At 36.6% G+C, this 14,775-nt stretch overlaps 1 protein-coding gene across 10 annotated transcripts in view; it reads left to right on the top strand.

Moving 5' to 3' along the window:
• The window catches only part of LTBP1 (latent transforming growth factor beta binding protein 1), a 484,412-nt gene that overhangs the window by 295,754 nt on the left and 173,883 nt on the right, over positions 1-14,775 (top strand). For 9 of the 10 annotated variants that reach the window (XM_069072171.1, XM_069072175.1, XM_069072174.1 and 6 more), the window contains one exon: positions 8,541-8,663. The exons of the other annotated variant lie outside the window; for it this stretch is intronic. In XM_069072171.1, coding sequence (XP_068928272.1) covers positions 8,541-8,663 — 123 coding nt within the window. The remainder of the gene's footprint in view (positions 1-8,540; positions 8,664-14,775) is intronic. 10 annotated transcript variants of the gene reach the window in all.

The raw sequence follows: 14,775 nt of genomic DNA on the forward strand, positions 1-14,775 counted from the left end.
GATTTTTTTATAAATAATTTTTTGCTTACAGTGTCTCAGTGTTTTGTAGTGAGAACAGATGTTTTCTTGTAAATCATAAACAAACTGTTTTCTTTAATTTATATTAAAGGATTGTATCAAGAGGGCTTCTTTATAGAAGTTCTCGACTTGTACATACTCAGCATACATAAATGTTTTGAAAAGAAAAAATAAGAATCTTACATGGTTATTTTGAGATCACTTCCACCTAATCATGCTATTACAGTTTAGGGCCAAATTGAGAAAAATAAATTTATTTGTAAATCAGCATTCTTCCATTTTCTGAGTCTATGACACTTTCCCCAGAGTTGATATTTTTAAATTTTAAGTTATTTGGGTATGAGCAAAATGTCCACAGATAACAAAAATTTCCATTGTTCTTTAGGGTTGCATACGTGACTTTTTGATGGAATAATTTCTTCACAGTTATCTGCCTTGATTTCTACATTTGGGGGGAAATATTTAATGATTAGAACTTTTCTGTTTAAGAGTCAATTCTCATCACATGGGCATTAATCCTTGTGGCAGATATTAAGAAGTATTTGTTGTATTATGGTAGGAGCTTCTTTATCAGATACTGCAGAGTTCAGAAACAATAGTAGAAAAAGATCAGTCTTAAGTATAGTTAGAGTTGAATAGACTTAGTCAGAACTTAGGAGTACTTATTCCAATTCATTCTTTTTGTTGAATCTGCTATAATTTATCAGAAGGCTAACTATATTGAAAAGTTTAGTTCCAGAAAATATACCACAATTAAGATGGTAGCCTTGAATGGCCTGTTTTATGATTTTAATTTATCAGTTCCATTTTCTAAGTTAAAAGAAAGTTGATAAAAATCACATTGAGTGAATGCTCTCTCAGAACCAATGTCACAGCTTCTAGTTTGAATTGGCAAAGCATTTTCAAAGAGGATTTATAATATAACGGTGATCTAGGCCTGAAAAGTCAAATATTTCAGGGTTTGCAAAACCAATTTGGGAAACTTTTAGGCTTTTTTTTTGGAGGTGGGGGTTCATTGTGTCCTCATATTGCCAAGAACAAAATAACCCTCACATCCCTGCTAAGAGAGGAAATGTCTTTATTTTAGTCTCTTTTCCTCAGGAAAGGCTGTGGTAGGGTGAATCATTAACACACTGTATTTCCTGAGAACTCTGATGAGTTTTAAGTTCTAGGCCTATCAAAATCATCAAGATGATATGTGTAGCATCAAATGCCATGCCATGTTTGGTTTCTATTACTATAGTAGTTTCAAGGAGAAAATTAATGTGGTGTCTATGCACTAAAGTCAGGAATCCAAGGCTAACACAGTAAGGGTATCATTAGCAGCAAATTCCATGTGTGATGCACATGTACCACAAAGTAAAAATAAACTGTTCTTTGGGTTATAAAGTTATTCTTTTTTAATGTTCCACTGAAGACAAAGTGGTCAGAAGTAAGAGTTGTTCTCCTAGGAGGTTGCCATGATTTTATTGGGTCCAGTGACCTAATTCATGCTATATGGCATGCAGACTTAGTAATGACTTTCCCAGTTTATAGATACTTTGGTTAAGGTCTGTGGCATACATTCTCTGGCAGGCTAAATTCAGTGCTGGATGGTAGTAAATGAAACTACTCAAGATTCTGACATGGAAGCCACTTAAATCTTCCATAAAGGATTTTTAGGTCTTTCTCTGGTTCTCTTAATATTTTTTGGATAGGTGTACCTTGGATGTCTCTGTTATTTCTCACTCTTGTTATTTTCTTTTGCATACTTCTGAATCCTCAGTGGCTTTTATATCACTTCTCAGGAACAAATTATAATGGATTTTGGTGATTTCCAGTCACATAGCACCACCAGGAGAATGTTAAAAAATGACAATCTGTCTCTGAAGTTCATGTCTAATCTTAGACATTTACTGAATTACAATGGGCAAATCAGTAAACTTCTCATCAAAATGAGAGAGTTGGACTAGATAGTCTCTAAAGACCCTTGATTCAGTGATATTATGTAGTGAAACCCCAGTGAATAATACCTCTCAACTAAATCAGATCAGCAACTGATCTGTAATTCAGTCTTAGAATTATCTGGGCCACTGAGAGGATTAAGTGACTTGTCCAGGGTCACATGAGCAGTTTACATCAGAGATGGAATTGGAACCCAGATATGGGTTCAGTGTTGCTTATTCCGAGCCAACTTTCCATCCAGTGTCATGCTGTCTCTATGGGATATTAGTCTAGACAGTAATCATTAAGTTTTTACCGATTTTACAAGTGAGTAAATTTGGACTGAGAAATGCCATTTGACAATGGTCACATATGCTCACTAGTAAAAAGTCTGGACTATTGTCTTGAGTTCTAAGCTAATGTTCTTCTTCTTAACACTACAGTCCCTCCAACCTAGAGATTCTTAACCTTTTTGTGTCATGGACTTATTTGACTTCTAGTGAAGTCTTTGGATGCCTTCTCAGAATAATCCTGCCTGCATCTATACTTTATATAGCACATTAGGGTTTGAAAATGCTTTACAACTATCATCTCATTTTATCCTCACAACGACCCTGAGAGGAAGGTTCTCTTATTATATCCATTTCACAGATGAGGACACTGAGACAAGTGAAGATTAAATGACTTGTCCAGAATCACACATCTGGTAAACATCTGAGGATGGCTTTGAACTCATTGCTTCCTGACTCAAGGTCTAATGTTTCATCCACTATTCCACAATTGACGGAAATACTAAATTTCAGCTAGAGGTTGGTGCAAATAAAAATGTAATTTTTTCCCTCAATCAAGTTGATGTTATCCCTGAAATCTATCTACAAATCCCATTTTAGAACTCCTGCTCTAACTTGAAGCTGACTAGGTAGAAATGTTTGCTTTACAGCACTTCCCAAATCTGTACTTCCTTGCCTCTGGAGAGTGACTATTACCCCAGTGTCAAAGATATTTTCTGGTTCAGCACACCTAACCTACAGCTTACAAGCCCCTACTGATAAAAGCCTTAGTAGTGAATCAATAGACATACTTAGCTCAAAGCTTTATTAAGGTGACATAGTGAGAATAGTAGCTACAAAATATTCTCTCCATCAACCTGATGTACACACATTGGGTCAACTGGAAAAGAGGATGCAAATGAAGGGTACCCTCATAAAAGGCACATATATAAGGAAGACATATGACCAAGGCAATTTGTGCCTCTGATACAGCCAGGACAATGTCATTTTATCTCCTGATAGTGTCCTCATAATGCTTCCCTGGAGACAAAGTGGGCTCCCGGATCCTGTTTTCTCCTCAGTTCTACACCTCACTACCAGGGCTAATTCTGACTTGAATTCATAATTGGCCCTCTTTGTGCTGAGAGGGAGTTTCAGAGTTCTGAGCCACTTCCACTGACTTGGTTCTTTTTCTCCTCTCATCTGGGTACAATATCTTCTTCTGGGTTAATAGCTCCTTGACTGACAGATTGAGGAGTTTTTCCTTCTCAGGAGCTGAGATCTTCCTTCATAGGCATGCCTTTCCTAGATTATCTCTGCTGTGGTTGTTCCACCTCTTCTTCTTGTTCCACATGTTCTTCTCATCTTTTTAGAGCTCCTAAGGCATCTTTTCTCTTCATCCTTTCAACTGAGAACCTCATCTCATAGTTCACTAAAAAAAAATTTGAGCCAATTGGCCAAGAGTCACTTTCTTCCCTCCTCATCTCAGATCATTCAGACATCTTCCTCTACTATCTCCTCCCTCATTTTGGTCTCAGATGGAAGGGTTGCCCTTCTCCAACTCAATCCCTGTACATGAATGCTTGATCCAATCCCCTTCTTTCTTCTTTACCACATTGTCTTCACTATCATATCTTTAATCTCCTCCACCTACTGGTTCCTTCTCTACTGTGTACAAACATGCCCATTTCTCTGTCATCCTTAAGAAAACTGATTGAACTGAAAATTGATTTTAATATTCCTTCTAATTATTATCCTCTCTCTCCACCTCACCTTTATTACTAAACTCCTTTAGAAAAATTGTTTACACTTGGTGCCTATACTATCTTTTCTTTTATTATTTTCTAAATTCTCTGCAGTCTGTCTTCTGACCTCATCATCAGACTGAAACTTCCCTCTCCAAAGTTACCAACGATCTCACAATTGCCAGATCACATACATAGCCTTTTCTTAGTCCTGATTCTTGATCTCTCAGAGAAAGCCAGGTGGCAGCACTGGATAGAGCTCTAGGGCTAGTGTTAGGAAGAGCTGAGTGCATATTTGATCTCAGATACTTATGAATTGTTTGACCCTGGCCAAATTACTTACCTTGGTCTGCTTCCATTTCCTCAACTGTAAAATGGAGATAATAATAGCACCTACCTCCTAGGATTGTTGTGAGGATCAGATGAGATCCTGTTTGTAAAGTGCTTGGCATAGTGTCTGTCACATAATTGGTCCTTCCTTCCTTCCTTCCTTCCTTCCTTCCTTCCTTCCTTCCTTCCTTCCTTCCTTCCTTCCTTCCTTCCTTCCTTCCTTCCTTCCTTCCTTCCTTCCTGCCTTCCCCCTTCCTTCTTTCCTTCCTTCCTTCCTTCCTTCCTTCCTTCCTTCCTTCCTTCCTCCCTTCCTCCTTCCTTCCCTCCTTCCTTCCCTCTCTCCCTCCTTTCTTTTCTTTCTGCAGCATTTGACACTTAATCACTTTTTCCTTTTAGACATTCACCTTCCTAGGTTTTTGTAACAAATCCTCCATTCTTTTTTCCCTCCTATTTCTGGCTTCTCATTCTTAGCTTCCGTTGCTGATTTTTTATCCATGCCATGTCTGCTAAGATTTTATCCTGGACCCTCTTCTCTCTCTGTACTTTTTTTTCTTGGTGATCTCATCAGTTCCCAAAAGCTTAGTTATGTGTCTATTCAGATGATTTCTAGCCCTTCCTCTCTCTCTTAAGTTACAGTAATGAATTAACAATTATCTTTTGAAATTATTAAAATTGATGTCTTCTGGTCATTTCAGTATGTCCAGAACAGAACTCATTATCTCTCTCCCTTCCCAAACAAAACAAAACAAAAACAAACAATACTTCCCTCTTCCTTATTACTGCTAAGGGTTTTCCAACTTTGTTTTTGTACCCATATCTTCTCCTACAGTGTTTTGTGCATAACAGGCACTTAATAAATGTTTGTTGGATTAAATAATCTCTCCACTTTAAAAAGTTTAGTTTTATTTATACTTTTGTTTTTAAATCAGTCATTTCTAGACTTAATTGGATCACTCCCCCCTCCCCATATGTACTTTCCTGCCTTTTAACAAAGGAAAATTAGCAGTTATCAAAACCAACTGGCACAGAGACTACACCTTATAGTTTTTGTATCATTCCTTGTCCTTAGTCCCTCATATCTGAAGTTCATTCTCTTATCTACTTAGGGTCTTCATTCTCTTATCTACTTAGGGTCAAGATTGAGCATCGCATTTCCAGTGTATTTAGCTTTTAAAAAATTACTCTTCACTTACATTGTTGTATATATCACAGGTTATGAACAGTTTTGTTTTTTGTTATAAAGAAAAATTCAATTTTTTTCCACATTTGCTCTTATGGAAGCAGCAGTGAGAACTTAGTAGGAGAACAAAAGGGATAGAACTTAATACATGCTTTTATATATATATATCATTGGTAAGCCAGGGACTGCCTGTATTGTATTTTGAGATTGGGTGTGGTAATGAATACTGTGGAAGATTGGCAGGTCTCTTATAGAGTCATTAAGGGAGTATTGTAAAGTTAGTGGTTTTATAGAAGCATTGCTAAAGTTTATGAATGCTTCTTCACCCTTTTTTGGGCATTGGACCAGCTCTGGGCAAAAATGTCAGATATGTGGTTTATCTTTGACATCTTCCTACCAACCTTTCTCACAAGTTCTCTGTGTCCTTTCCTACTTGATGCAACATTGAGATCCACCCTATCTTTTAAAGTTCCGTGTTCCAGAATTATTTATGTTTCTCTCTGGCCTTATATACTTTATTAAAGCTCATTCCTCAGGGTACCTCTTAACTTGGCATTAGAGAGAAACAATATGATTGAACTGATTATACAAGATGGGGGGGAGGTACAAAACAAGAGTGGATAGTAATATAACAATATGATGGCTAGTTGATCATTTGTGAGCATAGCTCAAGAGGTAGGGAAGGTGAGGTCCATAGTCTGTTGTAAACATGAGACACAGAAGAGTGGGATTTCTGCCCAGTCTTTTTGGCTGTGTCCTTAATTTCCTTTTATGTGATTGACTGATTGCCCAAGCTTTAGGTTTAAGTTGGGGCACAGGCCTTCAGTGGCACCAGATAAGTCCTGTGTTGGCTTGAAAAATATTCTAGCATGTTTGCACTAGTCCTTTTAAGGAGAATGAATGGTAGGAAATATTTCTAGTTATGTTTTATGTCCAAATGCACATTACAGGTAATGACACGTATTCAAAATCCCATGACCATATTATAGAACACATAAAGTGGCAAGTAAATTATTGTAATTCAGTTCACCATTGCAAACTGGATATGATTGTACTTCTACAAACATATTACCATCCTCACATTTCATCCCTCAGCAACATTCAAGTGAGACATCTGTTTACTATCTTTGGGTTATTAGAATATTTACAAATGATTTATATTTTTCAATAATTAACAATTGTGTAAAATTTTATTTCCCTTTATGAAGTGGATGCTTGCCATGATAGGTTTAGCTAAAAAGAAATTAGGTTTAAAAAGTAGTAAAAGTTTGGAAGGAATTATAGCCAAGGTTAAGAATTTATTAAACTATAGTGGGAAATGAAACAGAAAAGCAAATTATTCCTTTTGTTAAAAAAAATATTTAATTCTTGGTTTCTTTCAAACACTAATTACTATGATTTCCCTGTGATTCTCCATTAAATTACCATTGTATAAATGATTTTTTTATCCTCCCAAATAAATCTCACTAGGCTCAGCCCATTTCTTCAATACCAACCCTACATTTCTGATGTTTCACAATATGTAAAGGTGATCTCAGCTTCCTCCTCTGCAAATTCTTGATTTCTTCTAATTGACCTGTTTTGGTCAGTGGTGCCACTATTATTTCCAAATCTCAAAACTTTAAAGTTAGTACCCAGGTTTCTGCTCCAACCCCAATATTCAGTAAATCACCACATCTTGTCAGTTCTTTGTTTTTATCATTTTTCTTATCCATCCCTTCTTTATCATCCCTTCTTTCACACTATTATTGCCTAGATACTATAATAGTTTCTTAACTATCCTCCTTTCTTCCATTCTCTAGCTCCCCCAACATATCCTAAATACTATTTATCTTCATACTTATGTTCATAAAAAACTGCTTTAGTGAATCTGCTTTGCTGCTCAGATGATATCAATACCTTCTTTTCGTTTATAGAATGAAGTCCAAACTTAGCCTGGCATTCAAAGATCTCCATGACCTGGCATCCAAATTTAATGCTTACCTGTTTTCTGTCCTTGAGTACATAATTCTCCATCAAAGAATGTTCTGTTTTGCCTTATTTTTATGAATCCAAGGCCTACTGGTCCTTTAAGAGCCTCTGGGAATATTTAACTTGAAGAAGAGAATATTGGGAAAGGGTAAGGGGCATGATAACTCTATTCAAGTGCTGGATGGGTTGCATGCGGAAGATAGATCAGACTTACTCTCTTTGGTCCAGGAGGACAGAACCAGGAGCAATAGGCAGAAGTTGCAAATAAAAATATGCAGATTTAGCTTTGATGCAAGGAAAAACTTCTTAGCAGTTAGGGTTGTCTAAAAGGAGAATAGGCCTTTCAGGGAGGTGGCAGGTTACCCTTATGGGAGTCTTTAAGCAGAGGCTAGTTGACCACTTATAAGGTATGTTATGGTAAGGATTTCTTTTGTGTGTGATTTGGACCAAATGGTCACTCAAGTCCCATCCAACTCTGAAATTCTGAGATTCTGATCCCACCTCCTTGCCTGAAATACACTGAATCAATCTCTGTTATGACTGACTTTTCATATTATTGATGGGTGGCTTATTTGGCAGTTGATTAGACTGGCTTGTTAACACAGTGAAGGTGAGTTGGAGATAAACTTGCCTTTGGTGTTAGAGAACCCAATGCCTCCTTGGTTCTCTTCTCTCTATGTGACCCTAATAAAGTCATTTGACATCCCTTTGTTACAATTTCATCATCTGTAAAGTGAAGGGACTGTTGATGGCCTTCTAGCTATAAATTTATGATCTTCTGAAATATCTCCTATTATTTCATTCAAACTGACATTTAAACCTTCAAACTCCCTTATGTTTCTATCTGTCTTCCCAGCTGTATTGCAAATTTCTTCAGGGAACCTTCTCTTAATCTTCTTAGCACCTGAAGGGCCTAAAAATGGTAGGTACTCAATAAATATATTGATTGGATTTGAAGTCTTTGTTGACTGCTAATCGAGGGCCACTGGCATACTGTGTCAGTTGAAACCAGATTTATTATAGCAAATAGGACAATAAAAGCAATTTATGGCCAGTTTCTGCCAAGAACTTAACTTCTAGTTATCTGTTGGTATCTTCCTATAGACATTAATGAATGCCAGATGCAAGGAGCATGCCCTAATGGTGAGTGTTTGAATACACTGGGCAGCTATAGGTGCACCTGCAAACTGGGATTTGTGCCGGACCCTACATTGTCAACTTGTATCCGTAAGTAATCAAAACAACTGATTATTTTCATTTCTGATTTTGATAAAAAATTACTTTTGGTAAGTCCAAGGAAAGGCACCTGACTTATGAAGAATATCTGAGCAGGCTGCTGTTGATTTGAAATACTATATATATATATATATACTAATTAGCCACACAAATTAAGAAAGTTGGGAAAAGCAAGTGAAAAATATGACTATTGAAACTATTGAAATTTATTGAAAAATCTGACAGAGAATATTTTGAAAGAAATATGAAGAGTAGATGAACTCTAAAAGATGTTTTACTGGGAATTGAGGCAGTGTATAGAGGTTGGACCAGGGAACTCATGGGATTCCGAAATTCTATGATTCTATTATTTTTAGGGTAGTACAGTAAAAAGAGAACTGGATTTGGAGACAAGTAACATGGGTTCAAGTTCTGCTGGTCACTATTTGTTTGACCTTGGGCAAGTCATTTAACCTCATTGGTCCTCAGTTTTTCATTGGTAAAATGGGGGTGGGGGGAGCATTATGCTAAATAGCATTCAGGATCACTTTCAGGTCTAAATCTATTATCTTAGGTAAATGCAGTAATTAATAATTAAATTATTAGAGCTGATAGAACTTCTTAATGGGTTTGCTTTAGTAAACAGGAAAGAATGTTTTGTAAATAGCATACTATTTGTTTTTCTTGAATGAAATGTTTTGGAGCATATGGAAACAATGTACTCCTTCTAGCATTTTAAACATTACTCCTATCTAGTAAAGTCAAGAAGCATTTATTAAGTATCAGATATCTCCCAGTCACTATACTAAACATTGGGGATACAAAGAAAGCCCAAAGACCCTAGGAACTCACTGGTTCCCTGTGAAACTAAATTGTAACATAACTTCTGTCTGAATTATTTCAAAATGTGATGAGTTTTAATGAATGAGATTGTATTCAGCTTCTTCAGGGGAAAATTTTGTGATATAGCCTATATCAAAACAAGAAGCATTTATTAAGTGTTTGCCATGTGTCAGATTCAGTGCTAAAGCACTGGGAATGCAAAAGTAAGACTTTCTGCCCTCAGGTAGCTTACATTCTAACGGGAGGAAGACAACATATAAAAGAAAGCTGAAAAGGGAGAGGGGGAGGAAAAAAGTGAACTTCCATAGTAAAGAAGGGCAAATATACTTTGATATAAAATCAGTGTAACTGCTACTACATGCATGCCAGTTAGAATATTATAAAACGATAATTTAAAAGAACTTAAGCCCTTCCTAAGTAAATTGTGCTACTGAGGCACTAATTGAAATGGGGCACTATAAATCATACTTTAATATCTTAGCCATGTCAATCAGTGAAGCCGAAGATGAGTAGCTGATCTGGCCAGTTAGGTCTAAAAGAGATAAATAAGTCAACAAGTGAAAATGTTAGTAGGAATTGAAAATACCTGACTTTTCATGCTACTCAACTCAAAGGCCATTTTGATAACTATTTCAATATAATTGGTTTTCTTGGTAATCCTATGCACTTTATTTTACTCATTTGAAAAGCATTCTTCTGAGTAGGGGTCCATGGGTCTCATCAGACTACCCAAGGAGTCCAGGACCACCAAATGTTAAGAATCTTTGCTCTAACCCAGTCCTCCCTCTCCTTTTACATATTAGGAAAATGAGGCTTAGTGAGAGAACTTACTAAGACCATACAGTTCCTTTAGTTCTCTGTTGTGATTATAATCCAAACCTATTAACCAAATTCTTTTTGATAATCATTGATACATAAACGTTCCTTAAACAACAAAAACAAGCAAACAACCACAACAACAACAAAAAAAAAAAAACAAATTAAACTCAGGTTTATAGCCATAAACTTTGCTCCTTATTTCTTCCTCTTGGAACCCCAATCCTTTCTGGGCTCAGTTCAAATGCAGTCCCCTTCAAAAGTCTTCAGCTTTTAGAGATTCTAAACACCGTGTATTTATTTTGTAGTCTATATGGATTTAAAGATGAACATGTATCTACCCAGGAGAATGTAAGCTCCTTTATTTGTGTCATCAGTGCCTTAGCACATAGTAGATATATAATAAGTGCTTATTGAGTAATCATTTTTGTGAAAATGGAAAATGTAAGAATTGGTTAAAATTTTGTGAGTTATTAAAAATTTTATGTACTTTCAGATTTTCCTTTTTGTTTGAATTTTTCTTGAAATTAGAAATTTTTTTTCAAGAATGTCAGTATTAATCTTTTTTTTTTGTTTTGGTAAAAGCTGAACTATGTCTTCCCTGAACCTTAGTCTATTTAAACTGATTTTCAAAGGAAAAAAATAGATTCTTTAGGCAAATAACACTATTTGCTTTTTAGGTGTACAGGCTCAGCTCACTCATGTTGAGATTGTAGAAATGTCACATATGGTAAAAAAAAAAAAAAAGCCCTATTAGAATCTACCTCTTTCCAATAAGACTTGTTTAATTGTCTGTTCTCTTACTACTATTTTCTTTTAAAATGGCATAAGTGTAGAATAGAAAATTTTTAAGAAAAGCTTTTCTGGAGGGGGTATGATAGAAGGGAGGGCAGATTGGGGGAGGGGGTAGTCAGAAGCAAACGCTTTTGAAAAGGGATAGGGTCAAAGGGAAAAATAGAATAAATGGGGGCAGGATAGGATGGAGGGAAATATAGTTAGTCTTTCACAAGATTACTATGGAAATGTTTTGCATAACTGCACATGTATAACCTATATTGAATTGCTTGTCTTTGCAGTAGGGGAGGGTGAGAAGGGAAGAAAGGAGAGAATCTAGAACTCAAAGTTTTATAAACAAATGTTAAAAATTAGTTTTTACATGCAACTGGGAAATAAGATATAGAGGTAATGGGTTTTGAAAATCCATCTTGCCCTACAAGAAAGTAATGAGGAAGGGGGTAAGGAGAGGAATGGGGGGATATAAAAGAGGGCAGACTTGGGGAAGGGATATTCAGTATGCTTTCCATCTTGGGGTGGGGAGTAAGGGAGAGATGGGGAGAAGAGTTGTAACTCAAAATCTTGTGGAAATGAATGTTGAAAACTAAAAATAAATAAAATTAAAAAAAAAAAGCTTTTCTTCCATTGGATTTCCAGACTAGATACTTCATTGGTGTGGAGTGTTCACAGTGAGGGCATTCCCTGTACCAGTGAGGGCTGATAACTTCTCTTTAGTTTAGAGTGTTAGTGAATTTCCTAGAGCTCTGAAAGGTCAAGTACTTTGCCCATGTTCACATAGGAAGTATGTGTCAGAGGAGGGACCTCAAACCATTTTGCTTATTTAAAAATCATGTCAATGTTCAACCAATTCAATGTCCATGTAAATAGAATGTTCTTATAAATTTATAAATAGTAAAGTATATTATTGCTGGTTAAATAAAAGCTCTTTTTCAGTGTTAGTAGTAGAAGACCAGGCTCTTTAATATCATCCAGTGAATGATAATGATCATAACAAAGTCATTATTTAAACTCTTTATTTGTCTTCTCCCTACATTTATCTGTTTTTCACAAAGTACCATGGAGACATGACACGGGATATTATGATTTACAATAATCTAGTTTGATAATGAATTATCTTTTAAGGAAATGGGTGAGGAACAGTTGAACAAAACTGGGAAGGATAGATAGAGAGGCAAAGGATGCAAGGAGGTACTTAAAATAGCTCCAAGGCTGTATGTGAGGCTGGAGGGAGTGGGGAATATGGTGTTGCCATTGGCAATAGTAAGTTATTAAGGAGTACATTGGAGATTAAGGGAAAAAATGCTACTTTGCAAAATCAGCAGCAGATTGCAATATCTTTCTGCCAGTGTTTGGATCTTAAAATGTATAAGGCTGGTCTGGAACTACATCATGAAAGAAATATAGGAGCATTACCATTACTGGAATATGTAATATTAAATTAATACATATTCAAATTATTAAAAGATGTGGGTTTTTTATAATCCAGAAATTTCTCCACATCTGAAGAACAAGAGAGAGCTAGTCCTATTCAGTCAATCAGTTAGCAAGAATTTGCTAAATACTAGGGATACAAAGAGTAAAAAACACAGTTCCTGCTTTCAGAGAACTCACATTCTGATGGAGGGAGAGCATGACATATAAATAAATTGGCATGTGCATAATTAAAAGAGAGCTGAGTTCAAATGTGATGGAGGAACTGGGAAGGCCTCCTGCAGATGGTGGAATTTGAACGGAATCTTTAAAAATTTACCATATCTCATGAGGAATGGCAAAGCTTTTAAAATTGGCTAAAAAAAATTATATTTTTAACTCACCATTTCCTTTATCTGTACAAAATAGTGAATAATCATACCCTGACTGAGAAAAAAGGGTTTGGACTCAGCAGGCTTAGCAGCCTTAGAATCGGACTTGGCTGCCTTGGGATCAGACTTGGTGACCTTGGGGTTAGAGTTAGCAGCCTTAGCATCAGATTTGGTGGCCTTGGGGCCAGATTTGGTAGCCTTAGGATCAGACTTACTGACCTTGGTGGCAGACTTGGTGACTTTGGGGTCAGTGGGCTTGGCAGCCTTGGGGTCAGTGGACTTGGTAGCCTTGGGGTCAGTGGGCTTGGTAGCCTTGGAGTTCTGGCAACCTTAGAGTCAGGCTTCATAATCCTGGAGCATGGACATTTGATGCCAATCCTAGGGCCTGAACACTTGGTAGCCATCTTGCGGTCATCATGCCAGGCACTGACCTTGGGGATCTTGGGCCTCAGGAGCTTGGCTTTGAAGGCCTTGGTGCTCAGGGCCTTGATGATTTTGGTGTTGTTGGCCTGCATCTTCTTCAGCCCCTTCTTGTTGTGTTTCTTGGCAAAGCTCATGTTTCTCAGAAACTTGGGGACAACCCTTTTTGGAGACTCATATCTCTGTGACCTAGGTTTCTTGATGCCATTTCTGTGCCATTTTCCTGATTGGTTGTGGGTGGTATGGTTCTTAGACTTAGCCATCTTTACATTGCAGCCTGCGCTAACAGGCACTCCACCTACCAGAAGAGGCCAAAGGGAGAGAGAGCTAAAAAAAAAATTCTTAATAAAATAACTCCCCTCTCTCACAAATGACAGCTACTTTATATAAAATTGAAGCTTACTTTTTATTTCAGGTACAAATGCTTATCTTTAAAACCTGAGAATTTACCTGGAATTTCTATCAGTCAAGTGTTAGACACTGTGTGCAGATACTATGCTAATATATGTCGTGGTGCTGAGAGGTAGGCATAGACCAAGTCCAAAGGGAACAAGTGCCAGGATTTCTTCTGATCCGCAAACTTAACAGTTTTAAAGTATTCTCGGCCTTTTGACCTTGCATTTAAAAGATAGGAAAGGAACATAGGAGAGAAAGAACACTCAAGTTCAACCATAAGATTAGAAAAGGCCCTGATATTAGACTGAGAAATGGATGATCTTTGTAAAACTGGGTGGATAAATTCCTGCTGGCTGTTTCCACTTGGATGTCCAAAGTGAAATGCATAGTCTTCCATCTAAATTATACCCCTTTTTTCCACTTTTCTATTTGTTCCCATGGTGCTATTATTCTCCTACTTTTCCGTGCCTAAAACTTCTGAGTCATCTTTGACTTTTTCCTCTCCTTCAATCCCTTAGACAATTCTGTTGATTTTTCCAGTATTTATCAATCCCTTCCTTTTTCATTTCTATTATTTACTACTACCCTACTTCAGGCATTTGCTGTTCATTTCTAGACTACTAAAAATCTTCCTTCCCTCAATTTTTTTGCTTTCTAATTTTTTCTGAACATTGCTGGGCAGTTATGGCTAGAGAGTGTAACTATTCCTGTGATTTCATTGGTATAAGGAATTTCCAAGTAGGAAGCTCTACCAATACAGATTGATACTTCTGCAATTTATAGTCTTAAGAGAGTTGCTTAGAGCATGGAGAGATGAAGTGACTTGTCCAAGATGACATAGCTGAAATGTGTCAGAGTCTGTATATGAAACTAGGTCTTTTTTTTTTTTTTACCTCCAAGATGTTCTGTGATACTAGTTTTGCTGAAAATATTCCTTTAATTTTCATGTCTGTGCTCAGAAACATCTCTTTTCTCAAGAGGCTCCCATCAGAATGCTAAACCTAGAATTCAGAGTTTTTGTAGTCAGTAAGTAAACATTTATTAAGTATCTT

The sequence above is a fragment of the Petaurus breviceps genome, unplaced genomic scaffold (assembly GCF_028583685.1).
Source record: "Petaurus breviceps papuanus isolate PSGF00001 unplaced genomic scaffold, PetGlider_PUasm1.0 90845, whole genome shotgun sequence".
Classification (NCBI taxonomy): domain Eukaryota; kingdom Metazoa; phylum Chordata; class Mammalia; order Diprotodontia; family Petauridae; genus Petaurus; species Petaurus breviceps.